The sequence below is a fragment of the Orcinus orca genome, chromosome 10 (assembly GCF_937001465.1).
Source record: "Orcinus orca chromosome 10, mOrcOrc1.1, whole genome shotgun sequence".
Lineage (NCBI taxonomy): Eukaryota > Metazoa > Chordata > Mammalia > Artiodactyla > Delphinidae > Orcinus > Orcinus orca.
The window spans coordinates 81,567,047-81,582,498 of NC_064568.1; the positions used below are offsets into that span (position 1 = coordinate 81,567,047).

Here is a 15,452-nt window from a genome sequence, read left to right on the forward strand (position 1 = left end):
GTTGCATGCAAGTACCTCTATAGCCCCTTAGAATTGTGCCAAACCAGAAACCTGCCCCTCAGGCCAAAACTCCTGGACAAAAAATAAGCCTCTTTCTCAGAAAGACTGGGAATGTGTTTCAGTCTGCTATTTGTGCAGTACCCTTGGGGTGGTAGTCTGCCAAGAACCGTATCTGATTGTTACAGTCCTATTGGACCTAGGAGTGTGAATCTCCCTGCCCTCCAGAACTAGGTGATCCAAAGACATCCCACTGGGTTGCAGCCACAAAAACTGGGACACCAGACACAAAAACCAGGACACCAGACCCAAGTAAAAGCTCCCCTGCAGGAAATACTGGTGCTCTGGAGTGTGGCACAGGAATAGTGTGACGATAGCACCTGCTGGCTAGCGCGATACAAAGTGGGAGTGTAAAGATGGAATCCCTGAAAAAAAAAGGCGTAGAATAAAAAAATAAAAAGGTGTCTGCCCACCTTAGCATAGCAGAGGGAGAGTGCGAACATGGTGGCTGCCAGCCTCCATCCCTGGGGAGTATCCCAGCAGACGCCTGCTCCTTAGGCTGACACTTTAAGGTCATCAAATGAGCCTCATTCCCATAAAGTCTGGGCACTTTTCAAATGGCTTCTGTGCTGGGACCTGGGTCGAGTGAGTCCGTGTGTGAGCCCTTTAAGAGCCATTTCTTGGTTCACTACAATATTGTCTCATGGACATGAGAGCCATTGGCTTTCAAAGCTAGAAGTTTTGGGGACTCATCTCTCAGGTGCAGGTCTTAAAAGTTGGGGTGTCTATATTGTGGTGTTCACACCCCTTGCTCCTCAGGGAGAAGCTCTGGATTTTGAGTTCCTTCCCAATTGTGGGTTGCTGTACCTGGAGAAGGGTTTATGGAAAGATAATGACTCAGCCTCTCTTGCCTTGATGTGGTTTCCCTCTCATTGCCTGATGTGCAGGTGTTGTTAAGCCAGTTTTTAGTTTAGTTATTTTTTTTTTCCAGAGGAAATTGTTCCACTTATAGCTGTAGACTGGGTATGTCCATTGGAGGAGGTGAGTTCATGATCTTCCTTCATCAACCTCTTGTACCAAACTATTTCAGCAATTTTGAATATATCATCACCTTCTGTCCTTAAACGTAAGATTTCTTTTGAGAAATCTGATAGCATTATAGTTTCCCTCATAAGTTATAAGCTTCTTTTCTCTTGCTGCTTTTAAGATTATCTCTGTCTTTGATTTTTTACAACTTTATCATAATACATCTTTGAGAAAATCTCTTTAAGTTGAATCTTTTTTTTTTAAGAAGATGTTGGGGGTAGGAGTTTATTAATTTATTTTTGCTGTTTTGGGTCTTCGTTTCTGTGCGAGGGCTTTCTCTAGTTGTGGCAAGAGGGGGCCACTCTTCATCGCGGTGCGTGGGCCTCTCACTGTCACGGCCTCTCTTGTTGCGGAGCACAGGCTCCAGACGTGCAGGCTCGGTAGTTGTGGCTCACGGGCCTAGTTGCTCCGCGGCATGTGGGATCCTCCCAGACCAGGGCTCGAACCCGTGTCCCCTGCATTAGCAGGCAGATTCTCAACTACTGCACCACCAGGGAAGCCCTTTAAGTTGAATTTGTTTCTTAACTATGAGCTTCATGAACTTAGATATCCAAATCTCACCTCAGATATGGGAAACTCTCAGTGATTATTTCTTTTCTTTCTTTTTTATTTCTTTTTCTTTTCTTTTTTTAAAGAGAGTGATACTGGCAGGGCTATTTTATTATTTATTTACTTATTTTTTTGCATTAAAATTTTTTATTGGAGTATAGTTGATTTACAATGTTGTGTTACTTTCTGCTGTACAGCAAAGTGAATCAGTTATACATATATCCACTCTTTTTTAGATTCTGCCATTGTTTCTTTAAATAAGCTTTATGTTCCCTTCTCCATCTCTTTTCCTTCTGGGACTCCAATAATTGACAGAGGATTACATTTGATTGTATTCTACAGATCTTCTAGGCTTTATTCACTCTTTTTCATTCTTTTTTCTTTGTTTTGTTCTGAGTGGATAATTTCAAAGTTCCTGTCTTCTAATTCACAGATTCTTTCCTCTACTTGATGGAAAGAAGATGAAAGAATCTTCCTCTTCTTTCCATCAGGCAGAAAGAGCATTTTTTTGTTGTACTTTTCATATCCAGAATTTCTATTTGTTTTTTTTTTTAAGATTTCTATTTCTCTATTAAACTTCTAATTATGTTCATGTATTGTTTCCCTGATTTCATTGAGCTGTCTTTCTGTGTTTTCTTGTAGCTCACTGAGCTTCCTTAAAAGAGCATTTTTGGGTAAATTATAGACCTCCACGTCCCGGTGTCAGTTACTGGAAGATTATTTTGACTCTTTGGTGTGTCATGTTTCCTTGATTTTTCATGTTTCTTGAAGTCTTTCATTTCTGTCTTTGCATTTGAAGTAGCAATCACCTCCTCCAGTCTTTACTAACTGACTTTGGGAGAGAAACACGTTCTCTCCGTCTTGCTAGGGATTCTGAGACTCTCTCAGACCTTTTATGGATATGCCTGTACCACACTTCTTGCTCTCTCGTGGCACAATGCTTAAACTTGTATGCCTTCTCTTGATTCTGCAATGTACCAGGCTGGCTGCTGACAGCTTCCCTTTTGTTTTCCCAAGAATGGAGCTGAAGCTCAGGTTCATGTTCTCTCCCTGGCCTACAGATTTGGGCTGGCTTTCTGTGCTACTTATTAGTTGTCTGCCAAAGCTCACTCTTGCTGCTGTCAGGAGTGCACACAGGGAGCTGGCCACAGTGTGGGGTGTGTGTGGGTGAGGTGCATGGGGTGTTGGGAGTGCCTGTGGGCAAGCTGATGGGATTCAATGGTGAGGTATCCCCAGTGGCTTGTTGGTGGACATCTTGAGGGATCTGCGCCTCTTTCATATCTTCCAAGAGTTCTATCTGCCACTTTGCTGGCCTCTACTCACCCCCAGTAATGTAAGTTATGACTCACTACTCTGGATGGGGTGAGAGAGAAATGGCAGTTTCCCACACAGCTGAGGAAGACAGGTGTTCACTCACATGCTCTCACTTTCCTTACAGTTATCCTTACAGGATAATTCGTGAGTTGAGAAGGTCTCTCTTGGCACCAAGCTGTGCTGCCTTGGGGAGGAGTGATGCTGTTCCTCCTACCCTCTCCAGTGTGTCCAACTTGTATTTCTTTGCTCCAGTGGTGTGCTGGAAGTTCTCCACTGGAAACCTGGACTTCCACAAAGGCTCTCTCACCTATGAGTAATTGTCTAAGACTGTTCTCTGCGGGTTCCCAGATAATAGCTAAGAGGGGCTGAGCCAGTTCATGGGCCATTGCAGGGTCCCTAGCCATGACTGAGGTCTGTATGCTTGTTATCTGATGCATGGTCGGCAAGACTCCTCCTGGATTCCTTAGCATATGGTGTTGGATCCCATAGCTCCCACAAAGGTATCTTTATCCAGGAATGGGTACCAAATTGTTGTTAAAAGGGGGATATGAACGAGAGACATCTTGTTCGACCATGTTGCTGATGCCACTCCCCAAGTACGTTCCTGTTTCCTGATTAACAACCTCACTTAACTAAGTCATATTCTTAATCAACTTCCAATAAAGCTATGTGTGCTAGGTACATTTTATATTCTTTTATGTTTAACAGTATTTTATCCTTTCTTCATGCCTAATTGTGATTTTGAAAAGGTATACATTTATTAATAGAAAATAATTTTCCTTTAGAACTTGCAGGCCTTTCTCATTATCTTTATGATGTAAGTATCTGACGGTTTACAGTGTCTGTTGTCTGTTTGTTTTGTTTCCCTCATTGGGATATTTTATGATCTTCTTTTAACACTTGAGATTCTGAAATTTTAAAAATTAAAAAAATTTTTAATGTATCTAAGAATGAGTTTTTTTTCATTAATTTTGCTAAATATCTGAAAGTCCCCATTCCATGTAAAGAATTAGGTCTTTTATATCTGGAAAATTTTCCTTTACTTGTTTCCATATATTTCCCCCTTCATTTTTCTGTATCCCTCTCTAGCTCTGTTACTTGATGTTGCCAGGTCTATTCTCTGTGTCTTATCTTTTCTACCATATATTACATTTCTTTGTCTTCTTTTTCAGGGAGAAAATTTCAAGGAGGTTTTCTTGATTTAATTTTTATATTACATAATAATAATTCTATTATTATAATTTTTATATTATTCTATTATTTTTTATATCTTCCTATTACATTTTCCAATTTTTTGCCCCTCATTATTACTTCTATAGAGGAACTATCTTTTCACTAAGGATTCTAATTAGAAAGAATTGAAATAGCTTGCTTGCTCTTACATAAACTTTCTCTACTAAACTGTAATAATTTTTGTTTTATTTTATTGTCATACTCTCTTTTTAAAAAGTAATTAATTTGGCTGCATCAGGTCTTAGTTGTGGCATGCGGGATCTTTCATTGTGGCGCACGGGCTCTTCATTGCAGCGTGCAGATTTCTCTAGTTGTGGCAAATGGGCTCAGTAGTTGCGGCGTGCCCTGCGGCATGTGGGATCTTAGTTCCCCGACCAGGGATCGAACCCCCGTTCCCTGCATTGGAAGGCAGATTCTTAACCACTGAATCACGAGGGAAGTTCCTCATACTCTCTTTCATACTGTTAGATTTCTCAAACATTTGCTCTGCCCTCTTTAACCTTGTCCTTCACTTACTGTAAACCATCTTGTTTCATCTCAGACATTTATACAAGCCTTCTCTAAACACCAAATTATACTTGGTTCCTGTGCAATACTCTCTCACATTACCTTGTTCTTTTCCTTTATAAATTCTTCAGAGTTTGTACTTGGATGTTTGTGAAACTGTTTCATGTATGTATGCTTCCTCCTATTGGAATGTAACTTCTTCAAAGACAATAAATGTATCTGTTTTCACATTACTTTAATACACTCAGAATGTAGTATGGTATGTATCACAGCATCGCTTCTAAGTGACCATTTTTACATTATGGATTGAACTAGTAATTATATTTAATAAAGTTTGGGGTTTAGCCCAACCAATAATAAAGTGAGCATTACTTTGCTTTCTTTTGCTATTCTTTGTTGTATACACACTCTTTAGGGTTACATTTCTGAGAGGTTCTAAGGTGTAGAACAGGATTTGGATGCTCAGTGTTTCTTAACTGCAATACAAATAAGGAAAACCTTAAAAACCAAAATAACTTCAAACAGAATGCTTCTCTGCTTAGTTTTTCTTTTGGCTTTCCTGGAATATCTAAAAAAAACTTTGTATTGTGGAACATTTCAACTATATACAGTAATAGGGAGAATAGTACCATGTATCAACAGTCCAGTTTTAAAAATGATCAGTTCATGGACAATTTTGTAAATCCACCCATTTAATATTATATGCATACTGGGTTATTTTAAAGATAATCTTAGACAATATATAATTTCATTGATAAATATTTTACTATGAAAATCTAAGATATAACAACTTTTTAGAAATATAACAGCAATGCCATTACTACACCTAAAATTATTTCTGATTGTCTCACAATAATTTTGTTTGTTTGTTTGTTTGTTTTTGCAGTACGCAGGCCTCTCATTGTTGTGGCCTCTCCCATTGCGGAGCACAGGCTCCAGACGTGCAGGCTCAGCGGCCATGGCTCACGGGTCCAGCCGCTCCGCGGCATGTGGGATCTTCCCAGACCGGGGCTCGAACCCACGTCCCCTGCATCGGCAGGCAGACTCTCAACCACTGCGCCACCAGGGAAGCCTCTGTCATAACTTTTAAAAGCTATATTAAGATGAGTACAGACTTATTTCTTGGTTTTTGTATTTCTGCTATAACAAATCTACACCATGGGAGAAGAGTATATATTATCTTCAATGATGCCTGAATTAGGGGGGTGGGTGACAGTGCCAAGAATGGGAACAGAAGGAAGAGAGAAATAATAATCTCAGCTAAGATAACAACATATTATTAGGCTACACAGGTTGCTCTTGTGTTACTGGGCATGAAACATGATCTGAGAAACGAAATTAAGGGGCCTAAAGCATAAGGGAACAAGGTCCTAGTCAGCCTTGAGATGAAAGACAGGAAAAGTTTCAATAAAAGGAGGATTCATTGCTTCCATGATGATACTGGATCAGGGTCACTAGGGATTAGGTAACTGGGTGGAATACGCCAGTGATCCCATGGTATGTAACTATTGAGAACAGAAAAAAATCATCAGGTGGTCAGGGGGAGAATTCCGAGGTATATGTGAGCTTTAAGGGATAAGTCTCAGAGAAGAGGTGAGAGGAGGAGTGTAAGAGGAGAGAAGCTATATGAATATAGTTCTAGGTCACCTAGCATGTCCACTCTTCTGCTCTGGTAGACGGGCAGTGCACCTGCAACAGGACAGACATGAGACTGATGAGTCCTAGGGGCCTTCTGTGTAATCATCATGACCTTTCCCAGTTCTCCTCAACTTTTCAACCACATTTGAGTCCACAAACCTCTTCTCACTTTCTTTCCTCCTGTACTGTCTCCAATGCTAACAAATCCGAATCCTTACCTTCCCTTCTAGGGTGCAACTCACAAGGGCCCTTGGTGTCTGGAGGGACCACCTGAGCGCAGGCCTTGGATGATGAAGACGGTGCCCACCACGATGCCTACGAGGCCCACAGTCAACCCCAGGGCGCAGACCACAGTCTCTGTCAGCTCTGACATAGGGGTTGGAATCTCAGGTTCTGCAAAAGTGAAGTTGTAAAACTCAGAATACAGAGTGTTGGTTCATGTGCATGTGTTTGGGATGGGGCAGGAGGTGTGGTGTTCATTCTACAAAGACTCAGGGCAGCAGGCTTAGGGAAGAGAGGGAAGTATATCTTTAGAAACACTTGAAGTGTGGAAAACAAGCTCTGGACCATGTGATTTAGGGGCTAAAAGGCAGGACATTCTGTACTTGATAGAGAAGAGAAAGTATCAAAGGGGTGGAACTCGTACATACCCCAGTGTTTCAGCAGTGGCTCATCCAGGCCCCAGTGTTCCACTTTGCAGTCATAAACATCATCATCAGAAGGCAGGAAGGTGAGATAACTGATCTTGAAGAAGGAAAGATCATTCTTCGTGAGGAAGCTGATCTCAGAAACACCCTCTCTGACTGTGTGTCCGTTCCTCAACCATGTGATGTTGATCACAGGAGGATAGATGTTGTCCACAAGACAGATGAGGGTGTTGGGTTGATGCAGCAACACAGGGAACTTAGAAAACACAGTCACCTCAGGAACCTCTGTGGTGAGAAAACAGCACTGATGTGAAATGAGGATAGCTCTGCCCTGAGGTTCTGCATTGCATCCTGGGGGAGCCCTCCCACCAACATTTCCCAGTCTGACAGTGGAAGAGCTCTTGTTTCCCTTTTGCTTGGGAGATGCTATTCACTGCCTCTGCTTTATCCCCATGTTCTCTGTGGGCATGCTTGTTAAGGAGGGAGGTCTGTGGGATTCAAGGGATATGTTATGGGAGTAGGGATCCTTATATTACATGGAAATATGTGATCTTTGAGAAGAGGGAGGATGAGGGTCCAGTAATTACTATGAGAAAATCTGGGGACTCCTTGGAAAGGAGAGAGTTTTATAGAGTGGTGAAGGGTATCTCTCCTTAGGGAACAAGAGAGTGAGGCCTGGTATGAAACAATAGTTTCAGTAAAGAGAGGCAGAATGGTGGACACCTACCATTGGTAACAGGGGTAAAGTTGGAGCGTTTAATTATGATATCCAAGTTATGTTTCGCCACAGCTATGTTTCTCAGGGCACCCTGTGGGTCAAAACCTGCGAATTCGCTAAACACAGGCAGCCGCCAGACAGTCTCCTTCTTCTCCAGGTCCACATAAAACAGCTCATCTCCATCAAATTCTTGGGTGTACTGGCCAGAGGGCCCAAAAGACTGGTAGATAGTTGTGCCATAGGACGCAACGTGGTCAGCTGATAAGTGAAGGTGAGGGGCAGGAAGGTGCAAAACAGAGGGAGAGGAAAGAACCATGTTAAACAAAGTTACAGAAGAAACAACTCTCAAACATTGTAGTCTTCACCTCTGGCACAGTCTCAAAGCAAAATTCCCAGCACCTGTTTCCTTCGCCCTCAGTGTTGGTAGCTGTCCTGTTAGAATCCAGTCTGTCTTTCCACTATAACATATGCTCAGAAGGGTGGACTTTTCACAGGCCCTGTTTACTGCTATTTCCTGCATGTCCAGCTCAGTACCTGGCACATTGTAGGCTTGTGATAAATATCATAATGGAAAGAAAGAAGAAAGAAGGGAATGAATGAATGATCATGGTGTTAGTTTACTTCCCTTTGCTTCATAAGTTTTCTTTCTCACTTCTTTCATCAGTTAATAACACATTCATTATGGTTCCTCTCCCCTCAGGACTGGCTCAGAGCAGAACGTTTTCTATAAAAGATTCATTTCTTATTGATTGATTGATTGATTGATTGATTGTGGTACGCGGGCCTCTCACTGTTGTGGCCTCTCCCGTTGCGGAGCACAGGCTCCGGATGCTCAGGCTCAGCGGCCATGGCTCACGGGCTCAGCCGCTCCGCGGCACGTGGGATCTTCCCGGACCGGGGCACGAACCTGTGTCCCCTGCATCAGCAGGCGGACTCTCAACCACTGTGCCACCAGGGAAGCCCCATCTTATTTTTTTTAAACCAAGGAAAAGCACACGGAATCTTATTATTTTAAAAGAGTTTCCTCTTACTGTTACAGGGTGTAAGAACGAGTATGACAAGGACAGTGACAGTATTACAAAACATATAAAGAATAAACAGTGGTTGTAAGTTGTCTGTTTTGTTAACAGTAGTGATCCTTAAAGGAGAGTGCTTGATTGCTTCTGAAGTAAGAAATGGAAGTTTTATTTTGGATTTCTGTGACTTCCCACCCCTATTTTTTTCTTTAAGGAGGTTACTAAACTTCTTTTTCTGACTCAACACGTATTTGTTGAGGACTCAAGGTACTGTGCTGCCGTTTTCTTCAGATGGACAATATACTTTTCTGAGGATGCCAAAGCAGAATGGCAACCGGTTCAGTTGGACTCTACTCAAGTAAGCCTGACTGGACAATTTTGTCCAGACACATACAAGCCTTTTATCATTTTCTCTTTCCTTCCTTCCTCAATTACTGAGCATCAACAGGGTTTCAGACATTGTGGGAGGCAAAGAGTAAAACATCAATCAGGCATGGTCTCTGCCAACAAGGAGAATATTGATTAACAGGAGAGTCAGGTGAGTAAAGGAGCAAGTACAGTGTTCTGTGCTGAATTCTGGTATGGATGTATCCAACATCCTCATCTGACCTTAGCTATTAATCAAACCAAATGACATTATCCTTTCATGTTCCTTGGTCTTTACAGGGTTTGTTTTTTTTTTTTTTTCCCCTGAAATGAAATTATCTGTTAGGATTTCCTGGACACCTTCAGTTCATTCTTTTTTAAAAATTTATTTATTTAATTAATTAATTTATTTTTGGCTGTGTTGGGTCTTTGTTGCTGCGTGCGGGCTTTCTCTAGTTGCATCCAGTGGGGGCTACTCTTCGTTGAGGTGATCAGGTTTCTCATTGTGGTGGCTTCTCTCGTTGTGGAGCACATGCTCTAGATGCGCGGGCTTCAGTAGTTGTGGCTTGTGGGCTCTAGAGTGCAGGCTCAGTAGTTGTGGTGCATGGGCTTAGTTGCTCCACGGCATGTGGAATCTTCCTGGACCAGGGATCGAACCCATGTCCCCTGAATTGGCAGGTGGATTCTTAACCACTGTGCCACCAGGGAAGCCCCAGTTCATTCTTGAAGTTTCTGCTTAGTTACCAACTTTTTAGCTAAGTTCTCTCATTACACATACTTTTGCTCACATTATAACCTCCAACCTCTCCATCCCAGTGTCCTGCTTTCAAGTCAATCTATTCCTCATCATTACCCAGCATGACCCCTTGGTTGATCACTTAAAAGGCCTTCCAATGTAGCCTCCTTATCCCTGTAGTGAATATTCTTGACTCCTTTTCAACCATGGATGTATGCAATTATTCTCTTCATCGGCTACTTGTCCTGAGTTGCCAGCACTGAAGAGCATCGCACTGCTGTGCCAACTGGAACCAATTCACTTTTACAGCTTCAGCCTCAGCTGCATCCATTGCCCTGCTCAGCAATACTCCTTCTGTTTTTCTGCACCATTTTCTTAGCATTACTAATCTTAGTACACTCCATGGGGCAGATAGCATGTCTTTTCATTTTTGCATCCCCCAAACTTAGCTTGCTGCGTGTTCAAGAATGAGTACAAAATGTCAATTACTATTCTTGAGGATCACAGAGACTTTGGGGAAGACTGACAAGCACAGAGGTAGCAGAATTATATGACAATCAGAATCAGCAGTGACCAGGGCTGCAGTATGATTGTGAGCCCTAAGCGCTGTTGCATAAGCAAGCTTTCCTCCATAAAAATATTAAAAGTCATATTTTATGGCCATACTGGGATAAAGACAAATATAATCTAGGCTAAACTAAAAATTAAAACATTTTCTTCTACCCTAAAAGTTCATTTTTTTTTCTAATTAAAATAATAAAATACTTTCATGGAGCCCTATAAGCACTGCAGGCCCTTGGCCTGTGTCCCCTGTGCCCAATGAGGAAGTCGAGCCTGACCAGGACACTCTAGTGTGACGCTGAAGAAACAAAATTTAGAAGTGCTCTGGAGAAGTACGTGAAACTTCCACTACCACACACAATTAGAATGGGAGCATTCATGGTTAGCAAAGTTGCTGAAGATTAGAGTAACCCTCCATTTCACTTCCCTTTTGAACTACCTGGCCTTTCTACTTCGGTTTTTACAAACTCACTCAATGTCTATAAAGTAACAAAGATGTGGGCCAGGGATGGATCCTGGAAGGAAAGGAAGACGAAGGAATGTAAGAAAAGAGGGTGGAAGGAGGGGGACAGCAAAGGCAGAGGGGCCTAAGGGACCAAATAAATAATCTGTGCTTGCCCATTCTTCTTGAAGGACTTCCTTAGATGGGGCAAAGAACTGGTAATTTGGGCTAACAATTTGAAAACAATATAATTTGATTCATCAAGTTTCTTATCATAAAGTTCTCAATTTTAAAATAAAAATAGGGAAATTTCTTACTTTGTTAAAGAAAATAAAGCAAAGCTACACTTGTAACGGTAAAACTAAAAAAATAAGAATAATCTTTGACATTTGTGTGTCTTAATCACTTAGAAAGCATTTCTACGCACGTCTTTTACTTGGTTATTTGTGAGGTGACATGTATGAGGTAACTGAGGTTAAGTGAGGACCCTGTGGTAAAACGCCTTGTGTAAAGGCATTCTGCTGGGCTTGCTTACCCTCTCCCCACCTGTGCGAGATGACAGCATGAAAATGTATGTAGATCTGAGACTGAAAAGGTCACCCTTCTTTGTATCTACACAGTATACAGAATTCATGGAACTGTTTACCCCGAGATACACTTTAGGAGAAATATACAAAAACTTCAAAATTTACTCAGAGAAATTTAGGAGCAATAGTTCATAAAATTTTAGTAACAAAATATCCACTTATGGAAACGTTTCTAATCTTTGAGGCAATAATGAATGAATGCCCTAGAGCCCTCCAGGACATATTCACTGGATCCAATATCAGAAACAGAATAGTGTCCTTGGTGAGCTCTGCAACAGCACAAGTAGCAAAGAGAGTGGGTCTGGACTCTGGTTTCCTGCAGGAGGAATGACTCTAAGTTTTAGATTTGCTTAATATTGAGAACGCTTTGAGGAGTTGCTATTGTTTCTAGGCCAAACTCTATCTTTTTTTCCCTTCAATTCCCTGTTCCCCAACTCTAGTCCCCACATCCCTCAACCATGCACTCACCCACAATGTCTTCACCTCCACAGGGGCTCATCATGATGGTCAGGGTGAGGGTCCCCAGAATCAGAGCTCTGTTCGGGACCATCCTACTTTAAGGTGGTCTCAGCAGTTGCTGTTCTGAGTTGCAGAGCAATGATGAGGGCTGAGCTGAGAAGGAACTCTGTAGACACCCAAACCACACTCTGTAGACACCCAAACCACACTTGGCCAATCAGAAAAATCCCCTATGATGACACCTCAGTTGCCAGATGAAGACTTTGTACCAAGAGGCCTCGAAGGGGCTGGGAAATCCCTTGGTTCTGAGGCGGCCTCCACTCAGAGTGGACCTGAGGGAATTTTCTATGAAAGGAGGGAGGGTATTAAATCAGAGTCTTCTCACATATGTGTATGCCTGCTGGTGACAAGAGGGCTGGGAATTTCTGAGCAGCCTCGTGGACAGATGAAGTCATCACTAATATGGTGTCCAACAGGATATTCTAGGCTATAACTTCCAGGGTCTCTCCGCTGAGTTCGTCCCCCTCCCTGGCAGGCCCCACCTCCTCCCATTTCTCTTGCCTCCTTATGTGGATTAACTGTCTTTCTCTTTGTTTCCATAGTGCATATGGAATTCTCTAAATATTGAGTTGATCCAAGTGATTTCTGCTGGTGATAGCCAAGGAATACCTTTGCCTTTTCTACTTATAGGAATCCAGTTGAGTAAATTATTCTTTTCGTACTCTCAAAAGCTTTTATTACCCAGGGCAATAAAAGTACTTGTAATGTCGTGTAATGCTGCCTAAAGTAACTGCATGATCTTTCATTTGAATTTTTTCCCTGTCTTGAGTATTCTTTATGCTCTATATTTTGGTGAACCTATCTACTTTTAAAGGAATTTGGAGAGCATTGATTACATTAAAGAAAGCTCTGGCTGGCATGCTGTATAATTTTTTTAAACTTAAGAATGTCAAGTCAAATATTGAGGGTAGAATTCAGGGAATTGTTCTGACTTACAAAATGTTCTTCCTTTAATCTACTGGATATTTTAATATTCTTTATCCTGCCACATTAAAACCCCAGGTATTTGTGAGGGACTAAGGACTGAGCTAAAGTGAAAGACAATTTTTAGAGGGGAACTTATTTTTTCAGAAGAATTGATTTTCTGTGTGTTATGGAAACCACAGGTTAATGGGATTCCATTTAGAATCAATCCCCCTGTCCCTGTTAGATGGCCCCCAGTTTCTCAGCACTGTCTTTCCTCACAGTGACAAAGACTATAAAGAAGAGTGAGACAGAAAAAGCCCTGGCATCTGGGAGCTGCCTGGGACTATTAATTAGGCCTTGGTGTTGCCAGGAGCTGGCCTGTGACTCATAACTAGGTTTTGGTGTTTTCTTGCTGAACATAAGCAACGTCGTATAGCAACAGCATCAGACAGCCATTCTGTGACCATCAGCCTTTTTGCTTTGACTATCAAAGCAGAAAACAAGGCCACTCAGTAATCATGTCTCAACACAGACAAAACATGAACTGTGTCCAAATCACAAAAATGACCAAGCGTACTTCTCCCCTAGATAATATGAATGACCTCTGCTTCTTTCCTAATTACAGCTTTAGCCCCAGTATAATCTTCCTTCCTCCTAGGGAAGATTTATTAAGATGTCCGATTACAGAATTACCCCACTTCACCACCCACTTCTTGACAGAATCCAATTAAGAACAAAGTCTCTGTTTCTTAAATCCTCCTCAAGATCACCTAACACAAGCCCAAATCCTATAATAGTTTAAGGGTCTGTTTCATGTGTTGCCTAGGCTATGGTCCTCAGTTATTCACTCAAACATTAACCTAGGTGTTGCTCTGAAGTTATCTTATAGATGTGATTAAGGTCCAAAATCAGCTGACATTATGTAAGAGAGATTATTCTAGATAATCTAGGTGAGGCTGGACGAATCAGGTGAAAAGTCTCAAGAGCAAACCTGAGGTTTCCCCGAGGGGAAGAGATTTCACTGTGGGCTCCAGCTTCAGCCTGTGCTGAAATTTCCAGCCTGCCTTTCCTGACAATAGCCCTCCCTATGGGTCTTGGACTTGCCTAGCCCACCCCACACTGTGTAAACTAATTCTTTGCAGGGAATCTCTTAAAAGATCTCACCAACAGGTTCTGCTTCTTTGGTTCCAACATCTTCATATTGAGATGCCCATGATTCCCCATGGTGAGTTTATGAACAATACAACCAACTTGTTCATCCATGGATGTGCTTCCGATGATCCTTGGCTGAAGACGTTAACAGCACTTCATTAGATTATTGTGAGGAAAGTAGACATACTGCACCTGGAATGAAAAATTCCCACAGCTCTTTATACTTGTAATAAATTAATATCATCCCCATTTTACAAGGAGAACATCAAATTTCAGAAAGGTGAAAGGATTTGCCCAAAGTCACACAGCTGGTGAGTGCAGAGCTGAAATGTGACAAGGGCAAGCCACAAGTCCCTGTGAGGGAAGGAGGGGGTCTCCTGCGTGGATTCAGAATACAGTGTCCTGATATAATTAGGATAAATATTTGACCCTACAGGTGGCCTTATCATTCTTTCTAGTCTCTCCCATTATGGACCAAGAGAAATTTTGAGGTTCTACTTGAGATGTGCTCCTTTTACCATGCAGCATCCTCCTTTCTATGCAGAAATAACATGTTTCTATGCTTTTTTTCTGGATCCAGACTTACCTGCTTTATATCTTAAATATGTCACTTACAGTTTGGCAAATGGTCGAAACTTTTCCTGACGGTGCTTCAGAATTTCACCTACTAATATTACAGTTAAAAGAATTCAACTCAAATTAGGAAGTTAGGATGTTAAACACTCAGGATCAGAACTGTATCTTAGATGGGAAGTTGAAGACCAGTCTCAGATTTCACATCCAGTGGGATGCAGGGGAATTCCAAGCAGGCAATGTTACTAGCTAAGAGATAGAAGATGAGCTTTTCTGTCCTTAACTTGACTTTGTGTCCCTCCTTTTCCTGCAATCACACAATGAACCTTGTTCTAGTTGCTTCTGTCTTCAGGTCATAATTTTAACATAAAGTAAAATTATTAGTGAATTAAACTCAGAGGAATGGTGTACCACTTTGACAAAAACCAATTTGTTACCTTTGTCTAAAAGGAAAATAAAAGACCCTTTTCATAAATTAATGGTGGAAATGAAATTTGCAGTTTAAAATATTAATTTAGACCAAAAATTTTCTATTTTTTTAACATCTTTATTGGAATGTAATTGCTTTACAATGTTATGTTAGATTCTGCTGTATAACAAAGTGAATCAGCTATATGTATACATATATCCCCATATCCCCTCCATCTTGCGTCTCCCTCCCACCCTGTCTATCCCACCCCTCTAGGTGGTCACAAAACACCGAGCTGATCTCCCTGTGTTATGCGGCTGCTTCCCACTAGCTATCTATTTTACATTTGGTAGTGTATATATGTCCATGCCACTCCCGCACTTCATCCCAGCTTACCCTTCCCCCTCCCCGTGTCCTCAAGTCCATTCTCTACATCTGTGTCTTCATTCCTGTCCTGCCGCTGGGTTCATCAGAACCTCTTTTTTTAAAGATTCCA

The 15,452-nt window shown here is 41.6% G+C and overlaps 2 protein-coding genes across 5 annotated transcripts in view; one reads left to right on the top strand and one right to left on the bottom strand.

Moving 5' to 3' along the window:
• Positions 1 to 15,452, top strand: part of LOC101276823 (DLA class II histocompatibility antigen, DR-1 beta chain) — an 86,455-nt gene that overhangs the window by 11,364 nt on the left and 59,639 nt on the right. The gene's annotated exons all lie outside the window — the stretch shown is intronic.
• Positions 4,349 to 12,011, bottom strand: LOC101275987 (SLA class II histocompatibility antigen, DQ haplotype D alpha chain). 3 transcript variants are annotated; one of them, XM_033416258.2, is made up of 6 exons: positions 11,866 to 12,011; positions 8,089 to 8,238; positions 7,699 to 7,947; positions 6,975 to 7,256; positions 6,543 to 6,717; positions 4,349 to 4,575 (listed from the first exon to the last, which is right to left on the bottom strand). In XM_033416258.2, exons 1-5 carry the CDS (start codon positions 11,945 to 11,947, stop codon positions 6,563 to 6,565), a joined length of 918 nt encoding a protein of 305 aa, XP_033272149.1. In that variant the 5' UTR covers positions 11,948 to 12,011; the 3' UTR covers positions 4,349 to 4,575; positions 6,543 to 6,562. The 3 variants fall into 3 exon arrangements, with proteins under 3 accessions (XP_033272149.1, XP_033272148.1, XP_004285666.1); XM_033416257.2 differs by lacking the exon at positions 4,349 to 4,575 and adding an exon at positions 4,905 to 6,375 and having other exon boundaries at positions 11,866 to 12,010; XM_004285618.4 differs by lacking the exons at positions 4,349 to 4,575; positions 8,089 to 8,238 and adding an exon at positions 4,905 to 6,375.

Excerpts from the sequence above, each read along its gene's own strand:
- LOC101275987 (XM_033416258.2), bottom strand. The coding sequence starts at position 11,947 with ATGGTCCCGAACAGAGCTCTGATTCTGGGGACCCTCACCCTGACCATC. Across the intron at positions 7,257-7,698 it reads CTTTACCCCTGTTACCAATG|AGGTTCCTGAGGTGACTGTG; the intron begins GTAGGTGTCCAC and ends TTCTCACCACAG. Across the intron at positions 6,718-6,974 it reads GCCACTGCTGAAACACTGGG|AACCTGAGATTCCAACCCCT; the intron begins GTATGTACGAGT and ends TCACTTTTGCAG.